This window comes from Festucalex cinctus, chromosome 11, assembly GCF_051991245.1.
Source record: "Festucalex cinctus isolate MCC-2025b chromosome 11, RoL_Fcin_1.0, whole genome shotgun sequence".
Classification (NCBI taxonomy): domain Eukaryota; kingdom Metazoa; phylum Chordata; class Actinopteri; order Syngnathiformes; family Syngnathidae; genus Festucalex; species Festucalex cinctus.
Window position 1 is genome coordinate 23,241,126 of NC_135421.1, and position 27,709 is coordinate 23,268,834.

Here is a 27,709-nt window from a genome sequence, read left to right on the forward strand (position 1 = left end):
GAGTCTTATAGAACACGTGCTAACAACATTTAAAGCCTAAATTTGTTCAATAAAAAGTGTTATACAGTTACTATTCCTCTTTCCTAAAAAGTGCTTGCACTGAGCCCCCCCCCCCCCCCCCCCCCACACACACACACACACACACATTTGGTATTATTGGAAAGCTCTGAAGGTCCACTATAGAGCACAAAGGGAGTTAATTCAATCGTATGCACTGGGTGGGAGATATTCAGGTTTTAAAAAGGTCCACTACAGAGGACAAATTTGAATTGCTAGTAGTCAGGAGGCTCCAAGAGACTTTTTTTTTTTTTTTGTAGGTTATTGGGCTGTTTCATACGCCTCCAAATTTTTGTTGATGTAAATGACACATAATTTATTTATTAATTTATTTTTGCGAACAATGCGTTGCCACAGCAACATCATTTCAGAGCACTAGCACTGTGATGAAAAATGAGTTTGTAGATGTCTTCAGGCTTGTGCTCATCAAATATGTGAGATTTAGAGAAGATATCTGGGTCACATTACAACATCTTATTGTCATCAGAATTTGCAGCACTGTAATAGTCGTGCCCTTTGTCAGCTCCAACACAAACACCATGCACATACGTGCATGTCATTGTCCTTGATTTAAGCGCCGTCCCACTCGTCCAATATTATCGGAAGGGCCTCGGGTTAGCAAGACATTAAAAGACAATCAGGTGTGACAAGCTATCTGCAGTCATCGGCTTCTTTTTTTTTTTTTTTTTCTATTGGGCTGTTATTGACTGTTGATGAGGGAAGACAATTGATCGTCTTTCTTACTCAACTTCAATGAGTGTTGACTTGACGCTGAAGTCAACTGGTGATAAGCAGGTTGGAAAATAAAGTAAGGAAGGAAAAGGCGCATTGGGATTTGATGATTGAGTCACAGCTCAATTAGTGCATCCTGGGGTGATAATATAATCACAAAGGAATGAAACTTAACTTTGTACCAAAAAAAAATAAAGTTTGATGAACAATTAATGTTGTCTTGAGGGGATGCAGACAATTAATATTGAAGGTTAAAGAAAAAGATGAACCAGAACTTAACATAATTGCATGTCAACAAAACTCCAAATTTAGCATAAATGTCAAGGAAAATCTGGAACAAGTCAAACAAACATCCAGAACTTCAACTTTTTCAAACTACTGTATGATGCCTTTTATGTCCTTAGATAGCTCAAATCAACCACATTGATGCAATATAATGTAACTGACTACTGTGGGTATGTTCTGTAAGTGTGAAGTTTTTTTGGTTTTTTTTCCTTCATTGTATATTCTCTTAGAAGTGCTGCGTATTCAATACAAGCTCTTCCGAAATCCATTCCTCCCATAACATTACATAACCTACTAAATCAGTGTTAGTGATTTTAATGTTTGAATATGCTGAAAATGCTTTTTATGTGTTTGTCTGACTACTGCAAATTATTTTCCGGCCAGACACTGGCCGGCGGTATCACCGCCTTAAACATAGCCATCATTTAGTTGGAGCCTGTCGACAAACGCGGCAAAACAATCTTCGCAATCTATAGCTTGGTATGATGAATGATGGCAAAGAATTTCAAAATCAATCAGGATTTTAAATGTATTGTACTACGCCATCAGCTTTATTGAGAATCCATTTCAACTTGATGACATTTTCATTCTCTCTGTGCTTCTTGGACTGGGATGTTCATGTTGTGTTTTGGGGAAGAAAAAAAAAAAAAAGGATCCAAATGGAGAATCATTGGGTCTTGACAGCCAAAAGGAAAGTTAGACCATCAAAGATAATTGCACGCTAATGTTCAGTAAGCCTTCTAAGTCGTCGCAGATCAGTGTGGCTGCCAAGCAGCCTTTCCACAGGAGAGCATATCTAATCCCTTGGCTGTGGCTCGGGAAAATTAATCGCAAGCTCTTATTGGTAGGCTACTTCCACCGTGGTAGTAGAAACAATTAAAGAACAGCCCACAAAAGACCTACAGAATGCCAAAGATATGGACTCAAATTCGTTCGAAGATTCATTTATGCACTTACAAACAATTGAATTGACTTGAACGACATGTAAATGTGCTGCTAATACATATTAACTGGAGGATGCAAGTTTCTGTGTTGTTACGAGTCCAGACTTAAGAGAATTAATCATTTGCACACTTTAGCTGGTCTTTCAATCCTTTTGTATACGCGCATGGTGTTGCCTGTCTCACAGCTAATTAAAACAGCATTCAGTCTATAAGTTGGTGTAATTGGGAAAGTAGTATGTTTTTAACCAATCTGCCCGTGCATCAGCTGTCCACTAAGTAATAGGAATGTAACCATAAGGGCAATATCGTCGTCGTCATGTTCACAATATTTAACTCATTTACTCCCAATAACGTATAAATACGTTTTTTTTAAATGCTCTAAGTGTCCCAAAGATGTATTTATAAGTTTTTTTGTTTTTTATTTTATGCTAGAGCATACAGAAGGCTTTGATGCAGCCTCTCAACTGCAAAGAACGGTTGCAGAAATGGTAGTTATTACACAAACGGCCAGCAGGTGGCAGCAGAGCAAAGGAGATCAACCAGGGCCATCTAGAAAAAAATTTCAATTACTTACAATTTTAAATCGATTTGCGAAAACTGATGAAACTTAGCTCTCTTCTAATGCTAATTGCTGCAGAACGGAAACAGATAGAAACATACTTTTTTTTCCTGATGAAAGAAGAGACTTTAATCTTTCTTTTGATATGTTCTTTTATAGCAATAGAACACAATATTCTGTGGGCCGTGCAAAATCAATCAAAATCCAGTAAAACAGCCGGGAGCGAACGGGATTGCTTCTGTGAAAATGGCTGGGAGTGAATGAGTTAAAAAGGTACTCATTTGTTAAAAAAGTCAGGTTGATTTCCATTCGTGCAGTTCTAGGACCCTCTAGTGGCTCCTTTATTAATGCAATTTAATTTTCATTTGGGATGTTTTGGCCTTCTATGTTTAAAATTTATGCTAATTGTCAGATGAAGGGGAACCTAACTTGCCTGTGAAGCGATCAATGTGTTTGCCTTAGCAAGTAAGAGCCTCAATATTGTTATTAGAGATTGTAGGTAGTTTATATGCATTGCTGTTATGTACAAAAGCACAATATTGTGCTTTTTTTACCTTTTTTTTCCTTTTTTTGGGGGGGGAATATTGTGATCTTTATAAATATCGCCAACCTCCCCACAATATCGTGCTAATTATCGTATCGTCACCATCATATCGAGATAATATCGTATTGTGATGTTTGGATATCGTTACATCCCTCCTAAGTAATGCACACAGTGATAAGGATTAAATATTTGGGGGCTCTGTCGGGGAGAGAAGTACATTGCTGAGATTCAATACAATAAGTTTATGAAAATGTTTGCTTTTTCTTGAGTGTGGAATTCAACTACTTCTTACTGAGAGTTGCTTCTAATATTTTGATAATTTTACTGTATAAGAAGATGCAGTGTGTACTGCATCACTGCTGCCTACATTGTTTCACCCCGAGAAATCACAATCCACTTTGCCTCACTACAGCTGCCCTCTGACATTTGTTATTTATTGCACATTTATTGTCTGATATTGCATTACAACCTGTATTTGCATTTGTCTGCTCCTAATAAGAACACGGATTTTCAGCGTCGTTGAATTTACTCTCTGCAGTCTACGCTGGATTGCGAAACCTTGCCTGCGATAAATTCAGTCTTTTTAATATAGTGCAAAATAGATATTTTTAGATGTTAATTTGATTAGCCAAATAGCGCACCTCTATTAACGCGATGTTATAGCTTAGAGACCCGGAAACAGCATGGGATAAGGTGAAGGCGCTTTCTCCACATTTAACTCATTAACTCCCAGCCATTTTCACAGAAGCAATCCCGTTCGCTCCCGCCTGTTTTACTAGATTTTGACTGATTTTGCAAGCCCCACAGAATATTGTGTTCTATTGCTATAAAAGCGGCGGCACGGTAGTCGAGTGGTTAGCACGTCCGCTTCCCAGTTCTGAGGTCTCCGGTTCGAGTCCAGGCTCGGACCTTCCTGGGTGGAGTTTGCATGTTCTCCCCGTGCCCGCGTGGGTCTTCTCCGGGTACTCCGGTCTCCTCCCACATTCCAAAGACATGCTTGGCAGGTTAATTGGGCGCTCCGAATTGTCCCTAGGTGTGCTTGTGAGTGTGGATGGTTGTTTGTCTCTGTGTGCCCTGCGATTGGTTGGCAACCAGTCCAGGGTGTCCCCCGCCTACTGCCCAGAGCCAGCTGAGATAGGCGCCAGCACCCCCCGCGACCCTTGTGAGGAATAAGCGGTCAAGAAAATGGATGGATGGATGGATGCTATAAAAGCATGGAACATATCTATCAAAATAAAGATTAAAGTCTCTTCTTTCATCAGGAAAAAAAAGTATGTTTCTATCTGTTTCCGTTTTGCAGCAGTTAGCATTAGAAGAGAGCTAAGTTTCATCAGTTTTCACAAATCTATTTAAAATTGTAAGTCATTGAGCTTTTTTTCTACATGGCCCTGGTTGATCTCCTTTGCTCTGCTGCCACCTTCTGGCCGTTTGTGTAATAACTACCATTTCTGCAACCGTTCTTTGCGGTTGAGAGGCTGCATCAAAGCCTTCTGTATGCTCTAGCATAAAAAACAAAAACATATAAATACGTCTTTGGGACACTTAAAACAGAAAAAAAAACGTATTTACACGTTATTGGGAGCAAATGAGTTAATATGCAGGGTTAAAAAACAAACAAACAAACAAACAAACGTGTGATGAAGACTGTACTGCTGCAAACTAAATTTGGTGGAACGAAATCGCTACTGTAGGCGAGCGTTGTCACAACAAAATTCAACCGATCATCGCCCCTCCATTGAAGTAAGCAAATATTGAACAGTCCTCCTCAAGTGGATGTGTTAGTAATATTTTCCTCGGACAAACGGACATAGTTTGGTCGAGGATCTAATTGCAACCTTTGCATGTAAATTGGAACGTTACAGAGACCTCTTAGAAAGTTAAGAGAAGAAACTATTTCAATTACCGGCTAATTTGTGCATGCAAACATGGTCAGTGGAAATGTCCAGGGAATTTGCTTTAAGGACCTTCTATGCATTTCCATTCAAACAATGTTGAACCTTTGTTCGGCTTTCCTTAATAAGTCATTTCGATGACTATTTCTGTGAAATCCAATTTCCAATAGAAAAAGACAATGTAAATGTTTCGTAAATCTCATTATAAAATGTTGAGACAAAAGTGATAAGAATGACATGGCGGGACAATCAAATGCCTCCAGCTGTGTTCTCCTGTCATCTTGATGTTTTACACGTAAACATTTAACCTGACTGCTTGTCAGAGTGTTCCAGCGGGTTAATGGAATAAATTGTCTTATCATGCAGACACCTTCATGCACGGCTTCAGAATGGAACAAGCGTTCTCTTGTTTGGCAAATTATGTCACAATCTGACGGGCTGTAAAAATGACTGACAGGCATATTTTATTTGCATAATAACACATTATGTTATTCCACTTGAAATGACGTCTGTCGCCGAGTTGCGTTTTTACTAGTGCAAAGTTAAAGCGTTAACTAATTAATTAATCACAAAAAAATATCGCATTAATCATGACGCAGATTAATCGCACTATTAATTTTGACTGCAGATGGTCCTTTAGCTTGGCAGCGGATGGCTACGTGAAAGGTAGCACAGGTTGTGTTTGAACAATAAACATAACATGCATTAAAGTGAAGCATTTAATAAATGTTTGCATGTGACATTCAGAATATTTGTTCATGTCAAACTATATGGGTCATTTTTTTTCCACTTTAAATTATGCAAGTAATGCAACTGATTAGAAAAAAAGGATGAGACGTCCTCTTAACACTAAATGCTGGAAAAAATTAACACATAAGAGATGCATTTTAAATTTGGCGGGCAAAAAATGTTGATAAAAAAAGACTTTTTAAATAAGCGATTAATCGCGATTAATCTAAATGTTAAGATGTGACTAATCTGATTAAAAAATTTAATCGTTTGGCAGCTCTAGTTTTTACTCATGTCTGTAGTATGCATAAACTACTTGGGCATGAATGACATTACAGCTGTGTGAAATAATGATGCCGTATATATTGTAGTACAGTTTAAAAAAATCTATTTGATTTGTTTATTGCATTATTTTGTATTATTTTATATTGAACATACAGATGAGTAAAAGCAAGGGGAAAAAAACCCTCATGCATCCATTCCTAGTGCAATGAGCAGCAGGGCCAGAGGCCTGCTGAGAAATAATTTCTTGTGTAAGCGAGCGAGGCAATTGTGTCGCAGCAACGAGGGGAAATGGACTCGTTTAATGGGGAAAAATGGGAGCCAGGGTAAAAGTTAGCAGTAGCAGCCAACATAATTGATGGAAACAGTTTGGGTACCAGATTAAGATTCATGGCTCGGTCTCCACGTGGGTGGGGGGGCTGGAAACCGGTGCAGGCTGGAGGCGTAAAGGATATCTGGCCTTCTGGCTTAATTGATAGAACGTCTTCTCAATGCAATGGACAACAAAAACAAGAGGAAACAGTGGCTTAAGCCCAGAGGCAAGAGGAACAGGTTTAGACGGGGGCTGGCTGGGCCGGGTCGGTCGTTCCAATCCCCAGACTGGCCGGAAAAAGACTCTGGTATGTGTGTATGAGTAACACGCACAGACCCTTGACAAGTACCCTTGAGGAGCCTTTCAGCATTGTGCATTAAACACAACCGGCCCAGCAGAACTGCTCCATGGCCGGCTGTACAAGAGATAGTCCGTGCAGTGAATCTGACTGTGTGTATGAATGTTAATAAGGCTTTAGCTGCTTGGAAAAAGTGGAAAAGCTCATATACATGCTTATATGTGCTTTTTTAAAATGCTATCAAAACCTTTTAGCCCCTCCCCTTGGGCAGTGCTTATGGAGATGGATAGCACACATATTAGCCAGCTTACACTCTCTTATTAGCTCTTTTTAATAGCAGCAATTTATAGGTTCACCCGTCGTCGATATTGTGATATGATGGTGATTTATACTCTGAAATGAGGAGATGAGGAATGGAAGAAAAGAAAGTTAGGAAATAATATAATCGCGTTTGTAATTGTTGCAGAAGCAATTTATGTTTTATAGTAGGGATGTAACGATATCCAAACATCACGATACGATATTATCACGATAGGAAGGTCACGATACGATAATTATCACAATATTGTGGGGGCGTTGGTGATATTTAAAAAAGATCACAATATTGTAAAAAAAAAAAAAAAAAAAGAGAGCTCATACTAAAAAAAGCATAATATTGTGCTTTTGTGCATAACAGCAATGTATATAAACCACCTACAATCTCTAATAACAACAGTGAGGCACTTACTCGCTAATGCAAGCACACATTGATCGCTTCACAAGCAAATTAGTTTCCCCTTTATCTGACAATTAGCATAGATTTTAAACATAGAAGGCCAAAACATCCCTAATGAAAATTACATTGCACTAATAAACTAGCCACTAGACGGTGCTAGAACTTGCACAAATGGAAATCAACCTGACTTTTTTGAACAGATGTGTTCCTTTTAAATATCGTGAACATGACGACGACGATATTGTGGCAGTTTTAATATCCCGATATCACGAAATTGCCCTTATCGTGACATCCCTACTTTATAGTACAAACCTGCTCTCTTGTCGATCGAACGATCAATCAAAATCTTTTTTTTCACCAGAAAATTAAAAGCCATTGAGACCAAAGTCTCTTTAATGTTAACCGTTTTAAAGATTGGGGGGGGGTAAAAAGTGATAAACTGTGTTAAATGTGGAAAGGTTTTAACAGCAACTTGAATTTGTCTTACATTGTGGTGTGCCATCATTTTAATTTTAGAAAATGTTACAATTTTCAATACTCACGTGATATCACATTCAATAATTATATATAAACCGAATCTACCAAATGACAGAATAGACTCCCTACTTTTTGCACCGTCCCGTTCTTTTATAATTGACAGTAGAAAAATGTAGGGATGGGCGAGTACCGATACCAGGTATCGGTATCGGGCCGATACCAGCCTTTTTTTCAAGTACTCGAGTACTCGTGACGCAGACGAGTACAAGCGACGACCGATGGCAGAGGGGGAAGACGTTAAGTGAGTCCTCCTTGCCTGTAAGTGGCGCTAGCTTGCAGCAGTTTTTCACCAAAACTTCACCGGTTTGGAAATACTTCAAAATTGTGAATCTTAAACTAAAAGAGCATTTTTGAGTTTTATTTTGAGCGTTAAGACTACTGAAGAGTGACTGTGCTGTTTTTTTGTGTGTCAAAATTAAAGGAAATATATTTGTTTAAAAATATCTTTTAGTGATTTTTTTTAATTTGTCAAAATGTACTACTGGTATCAGCAGTTGGTATCGGTATCGGTGAGTATTGAGGGTCTGAGTATCGGTATCGGTCTGAAAAAAAAGTGGTATCGAACATCCCTACTGTCAATACACGACCATCCACTCAGAATGGAGAGCAGTGATCAAATGTACAAAATGCAAGCACAACATATAAAAATAGGAAATATCACATTTAATGCTTACTGCTTATTTACACCTATGCAAAAATGTGCTGCCATCATACAGACAAAAAATTTGGGTTTCACCGACATTAGACGACGACAGGGCTTGCCGTAGAATCTCTGTTGTGGCATTTCAGGTTTTGCTCAAGTTTGCTGCCGCATTTATGGGCAGCTGTTGCGCTGCGTCTTTGACACAGGCCACAAACTTCACAAGTCTGACTTCACTTCCACCGCAAAATATGCAATACTGTGAAGTTGTTCAAACAAAAGGGTGCCTCTTGCAGATTTCTCTTCAGTGGCACATTTATTTCCCCTGGGGGAGGTTATAGGACCTATCAAGCATAAATGTGAATTAATGGCCAACCATATGGAGGCAGTGACAACATTGCCGGTTGGTGACCGGAAGCCAGAGTGTAATAGTTATGACAGCCTCTCAGCTAGTTATTGTTTCCGATGAATTTTAAAGTGCTCAGCAGATGGACTGTAATGTAGGCCATGATTAGCATCAGTATTAGTGCCTTGTAACTCACACTTACTCACACAAGCTCATCTGGGTTATTCGACTAAGGACTGCTCTGACCTTAGAAATTCCATTCCCGCTTCCTCTTTAGTTAAAATATGAAATGTGTTTACCTGGCGAAATGGCTTTTGTAATTTAATTGAACTCAATCGGGTGTTGCTTTCGGCGCCGAGCGTTATCTGTCTTTCTAAAGCGGAACCATTTAAACCTCGGAAGCTCACAAGCTTGGTGATTATTAATTAACGGCACGGTGTTTTTGTTAGCGTGCTTGTTGTGTTTGAACCCAGTCAAATGATTTGGGTTGGAGCTCATTGCACAGCCAGTCGGGACAAAGTGTGAGCTTAACTTTGCAACCAAAAAATGGCTTGATTACAACATACTCTCTCTTTTCGTCCGAGTTGTTATTGCTGTGGCATCACGTCACGGATCAAGGAAAAGTGTCTTTTTACATGGGTAGTCTGGATTATGAATTATGAATCATTTCCTTAATCCATCACATTTTATGATAACATTTGCCTGAAAACAAATTCAATCAATTGACTCTCATCAGGGGTCCATAAATCACAACTATACTGTATGTATAGAATTTACTAGGGGTGTGCCAAAAAATTGATTCATAAAAGAATCGAGATTCTCATTTATTAATCGAATGGATATTAATATCCAAAAATGGATTTTATTTCAATTAGAAATGAAGAAAAAGGGGAAAAGGCAGTTGTAGCCCACATGCTGTTTTTGTGGAAAAAAGGCATTTACAATACAAAATTAATAAATGTTAAAAAAAAAAAAAAAAAAAAAAAAAAAAAAAAAGAAAAGACACTTTAATGTCTCTATTTGTCATTTTGTCTTGCAAAGCAGACTGGAGTAGATCATAACAATGTTGTGCATATCTGTAAATTGAAGCAGAAATCATTTGTCAATCAAACAATATTGAATCGAAAATTGTTTGAATCGAGAATCGTAAATCGATTCTGAATCGAATCATAGACCCAAAAATCGTAATCGAATCGAATCGTGAGACAGTCCAAGATTCCCAGCCCAAGAATTTACATCACTCTCTCTCTCTCTCTCTCTCTCTCTGTTGATGGGCAGGTCACACCGTTACAACCACCACAGGCTGTTCTATACAAACTTTCAGAGTTATAGAGATGGAGACAAATGGATTCAATCATGCAGTGAGAGGGGGGAAAGACATACTGAGTAGGGCTGCACGATATTGGAAAAACATGCGATATGCGATATACTTGCTGAACATAGCGATATCGATATTATTGCGATATTTAACTCATTCAGTGCCATTGACGACTATACACGTCAAAGATCGATTTTTAACTGGGTTGGCAGTGAATGAGTTAACATGTACCTAAAGAAATTACATTTTTATTACCTAATGAAAGAAAAACATTTTTCATGGGGCAAAAAAAGCAACCTTCATGTCATCTGAGTTAATTAATTGTAATTATGTCCTTGATAATTTTCAACTATTGAATGGCGGTGCACATTTTAGTTTGCATCTGACTGGTCAAATTCATATAAAAAGCATGAAATTCCATATGAAACTTATTGCGTGCCTTTGCGATATGCATATTGCAAGGGCCAATATGGCGATATTGATATTTTTTCGATATATTGTGCAGCCCTAATACTGAGGTCTATTATTTACAGCAGGCATACACATATAGACATATGCAATGACATATCACAAGAAGGATCCTTGTAGTAAACCTGCGACAGTTCACACTTTCTGAAAATATGCTTCATATAACCCAGATGGTTTTGTTGTGGTTCAGTTGGCAGTCGGGAACGGAGCATCTCAGCATTAGTCATTTCATTGCAAATTGAATATACTGTATGTTCGTTTTTTAACTTCTTGTCTTTTTAATCACTTTCAAATTCACTTAACTCAGCCCAGGTTTCAAAGACGAGCGGACTTAACAGAAAGTCTACTTGAAGAGAAAAAAACAAAGTTGATTCAAGCAGACATCACATGATATCCTTCTTCTCTGATCTCAGTAGCCTGCCCCAAGGGTGCAATAACAGTTTATTATACCTATCCTCACTTTATGGCCCCCTACCCCCACCTTCCTTCAACTGTTATTGAAAACACCCGGATCTGCCATACATCATTCCTGAGCAGCACATTATGCTATGTGCAACCAAGCTAATCACTAGTGCCTCGTATGGATATTATCCAGGTCACATTGGAAGACTTCCGCATAGATTTGGAGCTACTCAGAAGCAATTCTATTTGTCTTTATTGATTGTCATAATAAATTGCTTTCCGAATGCTGAGAGAGGCAATAATCTGCATTACGTTTCATCTTCATTGAATTCATTGAACATCATCTGGCATATAAACAGCTCGGAGGTCGTAGAGCAGAGGTGTCCAAACTACGGCCCGGGGGCCATTTTGCGGCCCGCCGTCCATTTTTTAGTGGCCCGCGACATATGCTAAAAATGTCATTTGACTCAGGTCAAGTAAAATAAAAACAAAAATGTTTGGAGATGGTCAAAGTTAGAAAGGAGGGTGTCGAAAAACACAGGTGCTATTAAAGTAGTGCTGTCAAAGTTAAAGCGTTAACTAATTAATTAATCACAAAAAAATTAGCGCATTAATCATTGTATGACCACAGATTAATCACACTATTAATTTTGACCGCAGATGATCCTTTTTAGCTGACAGCGGATGGTTACATTAAAGGTAGCTGTTGGAGTTTGAGCAATAAACATAACTACATGCATGAAAGTAAAGAATTTAATAAATGTTTACATATGTTGTAGGTCATTTTTTCCCCATTTTAAATTATGCAAATAATTAATTGATTAAAAAAAGCAGGATGAGCGTGTGCAGTGGATATAAATTTTTGTAGATGTCCTCATAACATTAAATGTCGAAAAAATTAACACATAACAGGTGCGCTTCAAATTTAGCGGGCAAAATATGTTGGGGAAAAAAAGCTTTTTAAGTCAGTGATTAATCATGATTAATCCAAATTCGAAGATGTGATTAATCTGATTAAAAAAATTTATCGTTTGACAGCTCTATATTAAAGGTTATTTTAGTTAACTAAAACGAAAACGAAATAACTAAAACTAAAATTCAAAAAAACAATATCGTTCACGAAATAAAATAAAAACAAAAATGCTTTTTAAAAAACGAAAACTAACTGAAATTACATTTTATGTTTACAAAACTAACTGAAACTATAATTAGAGCAAAAATGTTCTCTCGTTTTTCGCCTTTGGTGATTTTTATTACAGATTTATTTTGATATCAACCGGAATAATGACGTTTCAAAGTATGTCACACAGAAGTGACATCATCTAGCAGCAGCCAATAGAAAAGCACCTTCAGATGACATCACTCCCATGGTGTTTTTTTAAATATTGTGCAGAAGTAATACACATTAAAAAAAAACTAATACTAAAACTAACTAAAACTAAAACAAAGCATTTATTAAAGAACTAAAACTAATAAAAACTAACACGACCACCCTGAAAACTAATAAAAGCTAACTAGAATGAAAAATTGCAAAACTATAATAACCCTACAGCCATATTACAAATAAAATGGTTTATATACTGTAGTATTTTTCTAAATATGCAAAAGCACAAATAAATTATTTGTACAATTTTTAGGACTAAACACAATTTCTCTTCATAACATTGTGTGGCCCTTGCGTCCTTCTGAGTTTCTATATGTGGCCCTCAAATGAAAATTATGTTGATTGCGTGGGTGATTTTGTTGATTAATTGCAAGTTGATACAATTGAGGCAAAAATAGAGCGCACTACTTGGGTGCGACCCACGGGGGTGCCTTCCATTCAGCCTCAACTTTGTGGCTTGAAGAAGAAGACGGACAAATAGATAAAATGTCATCAACCTGCCTTATTACAAAAAAAAAACAAAAAAAAAATCCATAGTGACATACATGACCATATGTCCTCTGACATAACTCAAAGAAGACTATTTTGTCACTCTTTGTTTCCCCAGTATGTGCCGGAACAGAGAACAAGCTGAGTACGCTGTCGGACCTGGAGCAGCAGTATCGCACCCTGAGGAAGTACTACGAGAGTTGTGAAGTCGTAATGGGCAACCTGGAAATCACAAGCATCGATCGCAGTCGAGACCTCACTTTCCTCAGAGTAAGCGCTGGGAGAAAAAGACTCATTGACGTCATTGTGAAGTGTGCTTAAGTCTGTATGCCACGACTGCTCATACTTTGGGAATTACTGTCTTCAAATGTCTTCAATTGGCCACGTTAGTTAGTTACTAGGGGTGTTAAAAAAAAATCGATTCGGCGATATTTCGCGATACTACATCGCGCGATTCTCGGATCGATTCAATAAAAAAAAAACGATTTTTTTTTTTTTTTTTTTTTTTAAAGAGCTCAGAATTGTTCATTCGGTAGTCTTACCGATTCAACGTCTTATCATCATTGCCTTTTTTGTGTGTGTGTGTGTGTGTGTGTGAATCGATTTTTAAACTTCCATTTTTAATGGAAAAATATTCAACAAAACGTCTGACTTCGGGTTAGGATTCAAACCGTGAGCATGGAAGAATGTTATATGAACGGAACATTAAGCCTTAATATTTTATTTTAATGCTGTTCAAACATGAAACAGATTACAACCTCTGTAAGACTGAAATTTCAGATAAATAAATAATACATTTTCATATAAATCTTACACTCTACAAGCTTACTGATTAGTATTTTCTAAATTTGAATGAAAAAAAATCGCAACAATCGACTTATAAATTCGTATCGGGATTAATCGGTATCGAATCGAATCGTGACCTGTGAATCGTGATACGTATCGAATCGTCAGGTACGAGGCAATTCACACCCCTATTAGTTACAGTCTTGAATCAAGACATAACAGAGAATCCTGTGTATAATAACAAAAATCAAGCTTAAAATTTTTTTTTTTTTATCTTGTAGCCATGTTCGTGATTTTTTTTTTCTCTAAGACGAGACCGAAGACGACATCTTCATCCGTCACCGTGATTGGTCAAAACAAGCGTGCACAAGATGCCGCATCGTCCAATCAGCTCGAAGTATTGTACAGAATGTTCCGAGCAAATCACCGTGGAGCAGTCCCAGATTGATAATGTGAAGAACTCCCTTGAGTGAATCACAATTATCAAGCTGGCTATTGCTAGCTTAACAAATGGCATCCGCTTGTCGAAATGAATGGCTAAAATGAAAAGAAGCTAACCGATTCTGATTTTGGCTCTCTTGGGTTGATCCATTTTTACCGGACAAGTGGTCAACCAACAATATATTCGCAGGCCAAATTAGGTATACCAAAACATGATGCAACATCATACAAATCTCATTTATTAGTATTTTAATCATTCACTCCCAGCCATTTTCACAGAAGCAATCCCGTTCACTCCCGGCTGTTTTACTGGATTTTGACTGATTTTGCAAGGCCCACAGAATATTGTGTTCTATTGCTATAAAAGCATGGAACCTATCAAAAGAAATATTAAAGTCTCTTCTTTAATTAGGAAATAAAAAGTATGTTTCTATCTGTTTCCGTTTTGCAGCAATTAGCATTAGAAGAGAGCTAAGTTTCATCAGTTTTCACAATTCTATTTAAAATTGTACGTAATTGAGCTTTTTTTCTACATGGCCCTGGTTGATCTCCTTTGCTCTGCTGCCACCTGCTGGCCGTTTGTGTAATAACTACCATTTCTGCAACCGTTCTTTGCAGTTGAGAGGCTGCATCAAAGCCTTCTGTATGCTCTAGCATAAAAAACAAACAAACAAAAAAACGTATAAATACGTCTTTGGGACACTTAGAACATTAAAAAAAACGTATTTATACGTTATTGGGAGTAAATGAGTCAAGCTTAGTATGTACATACGTATTTTGAAAGATAAAAATATAATTCTCCCGATTGTTAATTTTCAAATTTAAATTGATTGTATGGTTAACATTCTGATTGGGTGCAGAGTGCTCTTAAATCTCAAATCCTAGAACTGGTTAGCAGAAAACAGTCTCACATTGTAATCAAAATACAACCAAATGTCAAGCAGATACAATCTTCAATTTAAAACGATTCACACATACCAGTTGTGAACTTGAAGTTCATGGGGAAAGAAAATCTGTCACCGTTTTTCCATTGTCATTTTTTAAAATTCAACCATCGAGACTCAAGTGGCAGTATTCTGGTCACAGTAACTTAAACCCTGCCTCGTAGCTATACTTGATGTGCTTTGATGCTGAATCATCTCCCACTTCAATGAGCCACTTTGTTTTGATGGACACACATGCAAGCGTGGCGACGGGTGATGTCAGCCCTGAGCCCTTCAGGACAGGAGCGATAATAGTGTGGCGATGAGAGGTGTGGAGGAGGCAGCAGATGTCATTGTGTTGATATTTGCAAGAAGAAAAATGTAACGTGTTTTGGGGGAAAAATCAGCTGCTCGCGTGAACCTCTTAACCCGGAAACTTTCAACAACATTACCCCAGACCATGTTGAGCATTGTCCCGCTTCACTGCATTCATTGCAAGTATTTAAGAATCACAGGGGTTTTGCAACAGAGTTAGTCCCCTAACATGGTGTTGTTGCATTTTGCGCCTTAACATACCGTTCGGCTGTGATTGAATATTAGCAAACAAAAGGTTGACTGGTAAACAAAACAGTCATTCGTGTTATCAAATACTGACTGAACGCACCATGCGATGCAAAATACATCTGAGAAATTAAGTGCATAATGGATGATTGAGTGCAACTATTAGACCCCTGCGGTTATAATCAGCCTCAGTGATTTAGATCAGGGATCATGAACCACTACGCCCCGGATCAGTACCGGGCCTCAAGCTACGCAGAGTGACTGAAGAAAAACTATTTTATTGATCATCACAGTCTGAAAGTTTTATTCTTGATAAATCAGGTGCAACTGCCGGTGCGCCCATCTTGGTCATCCAATGCAAGAAAAAAAAGTAAGCCCACAAAGTAAACAAACAAACATGTTTCAAGAGCTTCTTCAAAAAGGTGAACGAGACAAATATTTTGACAGAAAAAGCGCCTACAGCTACAATATTGCGATTGCCAGCTGCTAACCTAGCCTCACTTGACTTGAATAATACTGTTGCACTCCCAACACCACCAGTTCATTTTATTGTCATATTTTCCGATTGCTTCAGTGGCATAAAGTATCATCAATAGTCAGTCAGTCAATCAATCAATCAAACTTAATTTATAAAGCACCTTTCATACATTAAAATCCAACTCAAGGTGCTAAACAATTTATACATCAATAATACAATAAAAAAAAAATAATAAAAAAAAAACACCACACACACAGCCAAAAAAAAAAACACGGTGGGGCACAGAGAAACCATGTGAGGAAACACTGGAGCTAAAAACTAAAAGACAACAAAATAAAAACAGCTAAAAGAAAACAGGATAAAAGGCAAAAACAAAGGTAAACGACAATATGATAACAGGAACTGGGGAATAAATTTAAATGCCAAACTAAAAAATGTGTGTCTTGAGCCTCCTCTTCAAAATATCAATAGTCTCTGTGGACCTTATGCCCTCTGGCATGCTATTTGCATAGGTGAGGACAATAAATGCAACCTCACCGTGTGTTTTGGTCGTCACCCTCGGAACAGTTAAAAGGCCACTGCCAGAGGACCTCAGGATCTGCGGCAGTTGATACGATAAAAGCAGGTCAGATAAAACAAACAAATTAAGACAAAAAAGAAGTTAAGGTAAAAATCAATTAGCAATTGCATTTAATTAAATGGTTTGTCTATACAATTCTAATTAGCTGAGGTCATAATTACAAATATAGTTCAAATTGTAAAAAGCAACAATCCCAATTATAAACACCCTACAATTAAAACAAAAAAAAACAAAAAAAACAAGAGACTTAAAAATGTGTTAATATCAATTTGTGGAGGTCCCCTTCATCCGGCCATTAACATGGAGCTTAACTATAGGTGGCCAAAACATATCTAATTAAAATTGAACTGTATTAACAAATTAACCACCAGAGGGTGCTGGAACTGCACACATGGAATACAACTTCACCTTCACCACAGTTGTGCTGCTTTTAACTCATTTGCTCCCAAAGACGTATTTATACGTTTTTTAAATGTTTTGTTTTTTTTTTTTTTTTTTTTTTTAATGCTAGAGCATACAGAAGGCTTTGATGCAGCCTCGGAACTGAAGAAAACGCTTGAAGCAATGGTAGTTATTACAAAAACAGCCAGCAGGTGGCAGAAGAGTATAAGAGATCAAACAGAGCCATGTTGCAAAAAACTCTTTTCCCCACTGTTTTAAACAGATTTGGGATGAAACTTAGCTATATTCTAATGCTAATTGCTGCAAAACAGAAACAGATAGAAATATACCTTTTTTCCTGATGAAAGAAGAGATGCTAATTTTTCTTTTGGTAGATTCCATGTTTTATAGCAATAAATACAGAATACAATACTCTGTGGGCCTTGCAAAAGCAGTCAAAATCCAGTAAAATGGTTGCTTCAGTGAAAATGGCCGGGAGTGAATGAGTTAATATAGTGACATGACAACAATATCGTGGCAATTTTGCTATCGTTACATCCCTATTATCAGTCACAAATCGCATATTTCTGTTTTTGTTATTATTATTATTTATTGATACATCCCTCGTTCCTCATATTGTGGATTTTCACCTTTGGCGGGTGGGTCTGGATCGCACCCCCCCACATTGAACGGCCATTCAGTGTACTGAGGTTTCCACTAATTCCTTTGGGAAACGTGAACAACGATCGTGTTCCACCTCAGATGTCGCACTGCATTTGCTGAGGTTATAAGAACTCAATCCACTTCACACCTACTTACTTTTCAAACTACGTAGAATGCATTTACAAAATGACTCCCTCTGGCACCAACTTCCAAGGTTTCCGCACCTATTCATCGTGGGCAATTAACATGGGTTAATTGAACATGCTAATTAAGAAGATAGGGCGCCAGGCAGCGAGGGAGCAGGAGGGCAGGGTTCAGTGTATCTTTAGGAAATGTTATTATTATTATTACACAAAAAGTAATAACATGGCTCCCCGGGGAGGATGAGACCTTACCTTGAGCTAGAGGAGAAGTAGCTAATGTGAAGCGGTATGCATAGTCGTCGTGTCTTGAAGGTGATTGAAACTGATGCCTGGGCTCCTTTTTTTTAAAGATATACCAAAGATGGATGGCTGCCTCCCACTATCCCCCACCCCACACACACACACACACCCCACCCCAAACAGCTTTTACCAGTAAACAGAGTCCATCTTCCAAACTACCTCCACAAGAGATGAATCAGCGCTCAGGCTTTGATTAATAACTACATTGCAGCACTGAGGCTGGCAGCCTGCTTTCAGTAGATCCACAATTGTGAGTTTTACCCATTAGATATTATCGAGTGCATATTTTCCCATATCATTAATTCGATATAGTGTACCATATTGTGTTCACATGCTCATCTGCATTTGATTTGTACTATACAGTTTAGCATTTTCTATTGTGACATTTAAATTTTTCATCGTTATTTTTCCACTGTTTGATGAACAGAACACCAAAAGCGGTAAACACACACTTGGGTGTCTCTTTTCCCACTTGTCACTTTCTGCATGTGCTCCAAAGCAGATCTGGGGAGTATGAAATATTCATGTTTCCTTCTCTTTGCCCTTGCTGGTCTCAGGAGGGAGCCACAGTTAGATTAGATTATTCCTCATCCTTTGCAAACATTAGTAAACATGTAATTTTTCTCCGTGTATTAATGCAATGATGAGGCAAGATAGTTTCTCACCGCTGTTTTGCAGTTGTGAATGTTTTTTATTTTATTTATTTTTTTATCTCTATGACGTTTTCACACAATGTTAATAATAATAATAATAATAATAATTAAAATAAGAATCAGGTATTGTTTATCATTTGGGACAGGTGTTGCATTTACAATCATAATATATTCTGTGACTCCATTCCACTGTCGTATCCTTGCTTTTGTACTGTTAAATTTCAACTCTTTCACTGCCATTGACGGAAAAAGACGCCAAATGATGCATTTTTTTGCTGGGCTGGCAGTGAATGTGTTAATAATCCTGGATATCATTTAAAACTATATAAAATAATGTACGCCACTGAACCAACTTATGAGACAATTGTGTTAGAATCATCAAGAGACCATCATGAGCTGCTTTATATCAGACTCTTTCAATTTGAGTGAGCTCTTGACATTTTACTGTACTTTGATTGAGAGCTAGAAAAATACAAATGTGTTCACCTTTTTTCGTTCTCTTTCTTTCTTTCTTTCTTTCTTTCTTTCTTTCTTTCTTTCTTTCTTTCTTTCTTTCTTAAAGAAACATTACCATTAAAATATAAGTTAAAGACCTTCACATACTCATGTATTAACCAGTAATTCCCAATGCAGTTGCATAAACTTTAAGGATGTATTTTCATGCATTGATTAAGCATACACACAAAATGTGTTTGGATTTTGGAACTCATACAAACTAAATATCCTAGGTAGCATGTTTATAAGTAGTGCGTGCAAAGAGTGAACCGATGTAATTATTATTATTTTTTAATTGTAGAATCATAAATAAACACAACAAATACCAATTGCAATACTATTGGATGTTGCAAATGTTTCTTCCTTCATTAAAATGAATCAGTGATAAAGCTCGAGAATAGGCCCCACTTATGTTGTATTCTTTTTTTTATATATATGGCACTCAGCGGCAATTATGTGAACTTGACCCTTCCCTTGATCCAGCTATCATAGTGTTGCCAATGGAACCACTCGAGTGCGTCGGTGAACAGAAGCACACAGTGTGATTTGAGGTAAAAGAAATAATAATAATAATAAAAAAAAATTTGCTAAGCTACAAAACAGATACTAGTTTTGTGCCTTTTTCCACTGGTGAGGATGTAAAAAGTAGTTACAAAACAAACAAACAAACATTGGTTGTGCTTCATTATATTTTGAGCTAGCATAGTTAACTCATTCACTCCCAATCATTTTCACATTTCACAATCCCGTTCGCTCCCGGCTGTTTTACTGGTTTTTGACTGATTTTGCAAGGCCCACAGAATATTGTGTTCTATTGCTATAAAAGCATGGAACCTATCAAAAGAAAGATTAAAATCTCTTCTTTCATCAGAAAAAAAAAGTATGTTTCTATCTGTTTTGCAGCAATTAGCATTAGAAGAGAGCTAAGTTTCATCAGTTTTCACAAATCTATTCAAAATTGTAAGTAATTGAGCTTTTTTTTTTCTACATTGCCCTGGTTGATCTCTTTTGCTCTGCTGCCACCTGCTGGCCGTTTGTGTAATAACTACTATTTCTGCAACCGTTCTTTGCAGTTGAGAGCCTGCATCAAAGCCTTCTGTATGCTCTAGCATAAAAAAACAAAACAAAACGTATAAATACCTCTTTGGGACACATAAAACATAAAAAACAAACAAACGTATTTACACGTTATTGGGAGCAAATGAGTTAAAAATGCAACAATCACACTTTCTACTACGTTAAACCAAACTCGTATATGTGGTGAAGCTCTTTGAGCTCGAGAAGGAGACACTAGCACAATAATATATTTTACTGTAGGCTACAATGCCGCCATAACGTTGCCGTTAATGTTGTCACTCTGAAATCATTCTGCCACCGCACCTCCTTCCAGATGCGCCGTCTGCCGTCACACCAAGCGCTGCGCCTCAATTCAACGTTTCCCAGCCGACTCGACACGTAGCCCATGCATAATGAAACGACACTGCGCTAAGTGCAGTGTGAAAAGGACTTAAAATTGCGATTTGATTCTATCCTCCTGGGGTCCAAAGCAAGGAATATATGAAGTAAATTATGTATTACTTATTGAGGTTGGTGAGATTGGGTTTATTTTATTTTGAAGTTGTTACTTCCAGTTCTTTGTATTTTACATATTGAAATCACGTTTTGGGCACATTCATAAAGTGAATGTCATCCTCAAGTACTTTTAAAATTCAGGTTCCTGCAGCAAGGGAAGCATTTGTTCTTGCACTCAATTCACATCCTCTGACATCTTCCTTCATACTTCTTGACTGGCATATTTGTCCCCCAGGCACCACCGGTGCCCTCCCCATCTTCCTAATTTTTGATGCACAGTTAGATGAGTGCAGATTACGTTGGCCCCCTGCTACTCACCAAACCCGTTCAATATTAATGAAGACTGATGAAGTGCTAGAGAGCCTCTGTCTTTCAGCCCTGACCCAGATTGGATTGACAACCGCAATTAGCGTCCCCTCAAGTTCGTTTCCATCACTTTAATTTGACACGAAGGAGGACAGTGTGGTGTGGGAGGCGAGACCATTGAGAAATCACAAGGAAAAAGGTGAGACAGGAGGTGACGTTTAACCAGGAACTGGTTTGGCTACTTGACAGAGGGCAAATGTTTTCGAAGCTATAATGTGAAAGTGATTCATGCCGCAAATGGAAAAAAACAAACAAACAAAAAAACCTAATTCGTGAATATGCAAGTATGTCCGTGCTGAACTGCAAATATGCAGGCATCAACTGTAGTTTGAAGTTGTAATATCACCATACACCACTAGATGGCAGACATACCTTAATTGCCGTACACTTACACTGTGTCTAAACTGTCCGAGTACAAACTGAGTATTTTTCTTTCTTTTTTTTTTTTTTGGCGATTAAATGTACAAAATGATTTAAGCCACAGTACAGTATTTATTTTTTGTTGTTTCAAACATGTTGTTGGGTTAGGTTAGTGGACTTGCATTGAAAAATGTATCATCAAAAATAAAATGTAATAAAAGCACACATTTTGTAAGTCTTTTGAAAAGCATTTTTTGGTCATAAATAGGGATGTTCTATACCACTTTTTTTCAGACCGATACCGATACTCAGACCCTCAGTACTCACCGATACCGGTACCAACTGCCGATACCAGTAGTACATTTTGACAAATAAAAAAAAATAAAAAAAATCACTAAAAGATATTTTTAAACAAATATATTTCCTTTAATTTTGACAAAAAAAAACAGCACAGTCACTGTTCAATAGTCATAACGCTCAAAATAAAACACAAAAATGCTCTTTTAGTTTAAGATTCACAATTTTGAAGTATTTCCAAACCGGTGAAGTTTTGGTGAAAAACTGCTGCAAGCTAGCGCCAGTTACAGGCAATCGGTCGCTGTGTCACGAGTACTCGAGTACTTGAAAAAATGCTGGTATCGGCCCAATACCGATACCTGGTATCGGTACTCGCCCATCCCTAGTCATAAATATGCTTAGGATGTGTGTGGTCTTGTGAGTGATGCCTGCGTTCCTATTGGGGAAGCAGTTATTCATTGCGTCAAGCCCGATATATGAGGTGACTTGAAGTAAGCGCTACATTAGAAGCAAGTCACATTCGCACACAAAGCCGAACGCGATAGTACTTATCGCTTTAGACTGAATGGAGATCCATTGAAAAGAGGAACTGGCCCTGATTCGCTGATGCCTTTCAAAACTTTCTAAATGTTTCATTTTGCAGGCTAAGCGGGCACATTGTGAGTAATGTATCAACCAGCAGCGCCTACTGTAATAAAGATTAGGGATTCCCTTGCAAAGGTTGTTTGGTGTAATGTTGGAATACAATGACTTGGACACATTACACAAATAAAGGAAAACAGCCGTACTCATTAACTCATTTACTCCCAATAACGTATTAATGCGGTTTTTTAATGTTCTAAGTGTCCCAAAGACGTATTTATACGTTTTTGTTTTTTGTTTTTTTGTTTTTTAATGCTAGAGCAGGTGGCAGCAGAGCAAAGGAGATCAACCAGGGCCATGTAGAAAAAAAGCTCAATTACTTACAATTTTAAATAGATTTGTGAAAACTGATGAAACTTAGCTCTCTTCTAATGCTAATTGCTACAAAAAGGAAACAGAAACATACTTTTTTTTTTCCTGATGAAAGAAGAGACTTTAATCTTTCTTTTGATAGGTTCCATGCTTTTATAGCAATAGAACACAATATTCCGTGGGCCTTGCAAAATCAGTCAAAATCCAATAAAACAGCCGGGAGCGAACGGGATTGTTTCTGTGAAAATGGCTGGGAGTGAATGAGTTAAGCTATGGGTATTTACTGTGTGTCGTTCAGGTCTGTGTGCATTGCAAAAAGGGACCTTGTAGCTTTGGCAGTGTAATGAGACGTCAGTGATAGCTTTGGTTACTGTTGGTCTGCTCCCTGCCCTTGGGCCTGGTTTGAAAATTGTGTGCCTACTATCCTGGCCACATTTCTTCTCTTTACTCCGTCTGCTTTGTGTTGGTCATTCCCATTCTGTCCATCTGCAAGGGTAGTTATGAAAAGTAATAATGAAAAAAGAAAACAAAAAACAATAAACTGTTGCACAATGCACCGTGCGATTTCCGTTAATTTCCACAACATTATAACATTAACAATTCCCCCACCAACCCTAATTCATTATTTGTTCTTTCTCCACATAGCGCTTTCTCCTTTCTTTACTAAATACTCCGTGTTTGGATAAAAACCCATTAGGATTACATAGCCATTTAGCTAAGTGACACAGGGTGTAATTGTACCATCCATCAATTTCTGCATAATAACACACTGAGAGGACCTAAATGTTGATTAGCCTACAACCAATCTCACCCATGGCTTTTGGGAATTAATAGCTGGGGGGGTTCAAGTGGGGTTAAGGGTTGTGTCGGAAGCATCGGTGGTCAGAAATGCTCACCTGTGACAACCAAATTAATTTAGATTATGAAAATTTCGTGTCAAAGATAAGGAAAGTATTACTTTCAATCCACTTGGCTCTTTGTGGAACCGTGGCCCATCATTGGACGTTGTCCTGTTATATAGCCCTCTTAACTCTTTTACTGCCACGTTATCATAATGTTATCATTCACGTCATCCAAACGTTCTATTTCATCAGATTTCATCATCTTTCATTGTAATTTGATACACGGGCAGCCCATTGAAGAGATACAATGCTGCCATCTGCTGGCCATAGTTAGTGAGTGTTTTTGATTCCACAACCCATTGATCAGGCAGCCCTTCACTTAGATGTTGCACTGCCCATTGATTTAAAAATAAATAAATAAATACATTTAAAAAAAAAAAAAACGTAGTTGACGTCATTTAACGTTGATGGCGGCATGCATTTTGATTTTATTAATCGTGATTAAACGTTTTTGGCAGTCAAAGAGTTAATGATTAGATAGGTGACTTTAGCCTGTGTGACCTATTGCAGCATTATGGGGAAACAAATGCCATCAACTTTTTTATTTTCTTTTAAATCTCACTCTTAATTTTCCTGGATATATGTTTCAAGCAAGCCTGTGGGACAAAGGAGATGTAATTGAATTAAAATGGAAGCCTTAGCAAAGCCAAGGCAAGGCCTCTGCAGAAATAGAAGTCATTGTTCCCTCTATCTGTCTTACAAATAAAGCATTGTGTCATCTCCACATGAACCATAAAAGAAGACAAAACGCTTTGTATTTGAACAGAAGATGTGAGAAGCTTTTATGTTGTCGTTCCTACCAGCGAGTCCTCCTCCAAAAACATTGGTTGGAGCAGATTATACGAAATTATGCTCATGATAGCTCTTTGTCTGTTGCTGACGCATTTCAGATAAAGAAAAGATAAAGAGTATGATTATGAAGGAAGACTTTGAATAAAACATTGAGATTAAGAACTTATTTCCCGCCACAATCGTAGCTATTATCCTGGAATGGAAGAAGACCAGTGACTAGAATACTTTTTTTTTTTTTTTTTTTTATGATTTTTTTTCACATTTTTATTTGAATTGAGTGAGTGTTGAATCCACTACAGAATAATAAGTGCAATAGACTTAGACTTAGACTTGACTTTATTGGCTCCCTCTGGGAAATTTACATGCCCAGCAGCAACTAATAATAATAACAATAATAACAATAATAATAATAATAATAATAATAATAATTCAATCAATTAATAAATAAGGTTATTACACCAGAGATTGAATTAATGATAATAATAATAAAAATAATAATATATGGATCCCATTTTTGGTCATATTGGTACAATTGTCTCATTTGTTGAGGTGTAAATTCTCTTATTTTATCTTATTATTTATTTATCTATTTATTTATTTATTTATTTATTTATTATTATTATTATTATTATTATTATTATTATTATTATTGTTATTATTATTATTATTATTTGTATTTTTTTTATATGTTATGTGTGTTTGTTATATGGACCTGAGTCTGATCAATAAACGTGAAATTGAAATAATAATAATAATAATAATAATAATAATAATAATAATGGGCGAAATCCCTATTTTAATACACCCTAGCATACTTCACTACATATTGATGTATGTATACTTAAACAGCTCTTAAACAGTGGAAAAGTTACAAACATTGTTTTAAGATGATGAGACTGAAGATCTGAGCCTACTCAATGTGTAACCCTTGACTATTTGAGTGACGAAACTGAACATACCAAATGAGAGCAGGAAGATGCACAACATAACGATTTCGCCTAGAATCATGTAAATAAATCATATCCTAAGGACACAATACCAAAGGGAGCGGTCGACTGCTCATGCTTCTGGCTGTGAAATGCTTGTACAGGAAATGTCCATTTGAACAATTAAAATATTCATAATTTTTACACCAAATTTCCATCTACTCAACAGCGAGCATAGAAAAGATGACAACACCCACAACTTGTGGTGTCGAATTGCTAAGTCTATCTGAAGAATGTCTGAACACGTCTTCATCTTTAATCTTGGAAGGAGCAAGCCAGGCCATTTTTTTTTTTTGCACCATTTTGAGTAACAAGCACACCAGGAAAATTGTATGTCAAATAATGTCATAATATACAGTATGTACACTTGTGATAAATCTCTTGCTACAAGCATCTCTGTTCATTCTCCAATATTAACTCTTTGACTGCCAAATGTTATAAAAAAAAAATCCAACGGTGCCAGCCAATTTGGAGCATTTTCACACATCTTTCAAAGCAAACAGAATATTGTGCGGTATGACAACATAAATATGGTTAATATGGCTACCATATGAAAGATTGGATTCCATTCTTTCATGAGAAAAAAAAAGTGTTTCTACCTTATTCCGTTCTTTAGTAATCACCATTTGAAATTAAGTCATTTGAGTGACATAAGCGAAAATACAAAAATATTAAGAAAAAAACGAGCTTTTTGTGAAAAGATACATTTTTTTGCACAACAGTGACTTTGACACTAATATTTTTTGTTTAGTGACAAGGCAGCGCTGCACAAGACGTTGCGCTGCCCATTAAGAAAGAAACAAAAAAAAAAACTTAATAAACGTAAATTAACGTTTTCGGCGGCATTCATTACGATTTTAGAATACGTCATTAAACGTTTTTGGCGGTCAAAGAGTTAAAATCCCTCTGTACACTGTGCATCTTCCACAAAAATCACTTTCGTTTATTATTTAAACATGATTGGCTATATTTGGTTTGTTTTCATTCTTAATACATGCTAATGAGTTTGGCAGCCAAATGAACCACAATGGGGCCCATGATTGCGTGTGTTGGCGCATGTGCGTGTGCGTGTTTGAGAGACAGACAGAGAAGGCATGAGGGCAGCCAATTGGGTCAGAAAACTGATTCGTTGGTTCCCTGCTGAGAGAGCAAGACCTTGTTCAATATTAGAGAGTTCCCCTGGGGTTAAAGGATGAGGTCATATGATACTGTATGTTTATATATATACACAGTATATCTATAGTTGTTGTAGTGGGATCTCTACAATGCTCGATACACCAGTCTATACACTTGACTGTGGCTTTTTTTTCCAACCTAAACAAATATTTAAAAAATGTTGACAATAAGCGTTTTCCATGAAAAAGTGTTTCTCTTTTTTTTTTTTGTAAGAAAAAAAAACAAACAAAAAAAAACAACAACAAAAAATTGAAAAAAAAAAAACCCATAAAATCCTTATACGCCCATGAAAAACAATTATTTGCGCCCCCAACAAAAATAAAAAACAGTTAAATTATATTATAAATAAATGCATACATTGAGGGGGAAAAAAAACAAAAAAACTTGAATAGTTAAGTCTGCAGATGCCGAACCTTGATTATGTGGCAGTCCACTGTAGGCCTACTGTATAAAATAAAATGCAATACACTCTGGGGCATGGTTATGTAAAGTGCACTACTCATCCATGGGCCATATTCCTCCAAAGATGATACAGTGTGCTGTCCACGGCATACAATTACAACTACAGTATTATTTTTTGTTAAAAAAAATAAAATAAAATAAAAACAATTTTAGTTCAAGTTATCTCCCAGAGGGCATTTTTTTAGATTTCATATAGGCCTATGTAAAAAAAAGTATGTACTGCAGTTATTTTATCACTAGGGGGGAAAAAATAATAATAATAATAATAATAAATTATATAATATTCCATTATGATGTATATGAAGTTTAGTTGAAATTATTGTAAAGATGTAAGGAAAATAATACATTTTTTAACGACTCAGAATTTTTTATTTTTTTTTATATTACACCCTTGTCTCTTTATGCACCCACCCCCAGATGTATGCACAGTTGTTGTTGTTTGTTTGGTTTAGTTTTGTACTAGTAGTAGAAGATAATCTGTACCATCCTTAACATTATCGTTAT

At 36.9% G+C, this 27,709-nt stretch overlaps 1 protein-coding gene across 1 annotated transcript in view; it reads left to right on the forward strand.

The window, feature by feature from the left end:
- erbb4b (erb-b2 receptor tyrosine kinase 4b) overlaps positions 1-27,709 on the forward strand; it is a 238,036-nt gene that overhangs the window by 92,296 nt on the left and 118,031 nt on the right. The window contains exon 2 of the mRNA XM_077536191.1: positions 13,053-13,204. Coding sequence (XP_077392317.1) covers positions 13,053-13,204 — 152 coding nt within the window. The remainder of the gene's footprint in view (positions 1-13,052; positions 13,205-27,709) is intronic.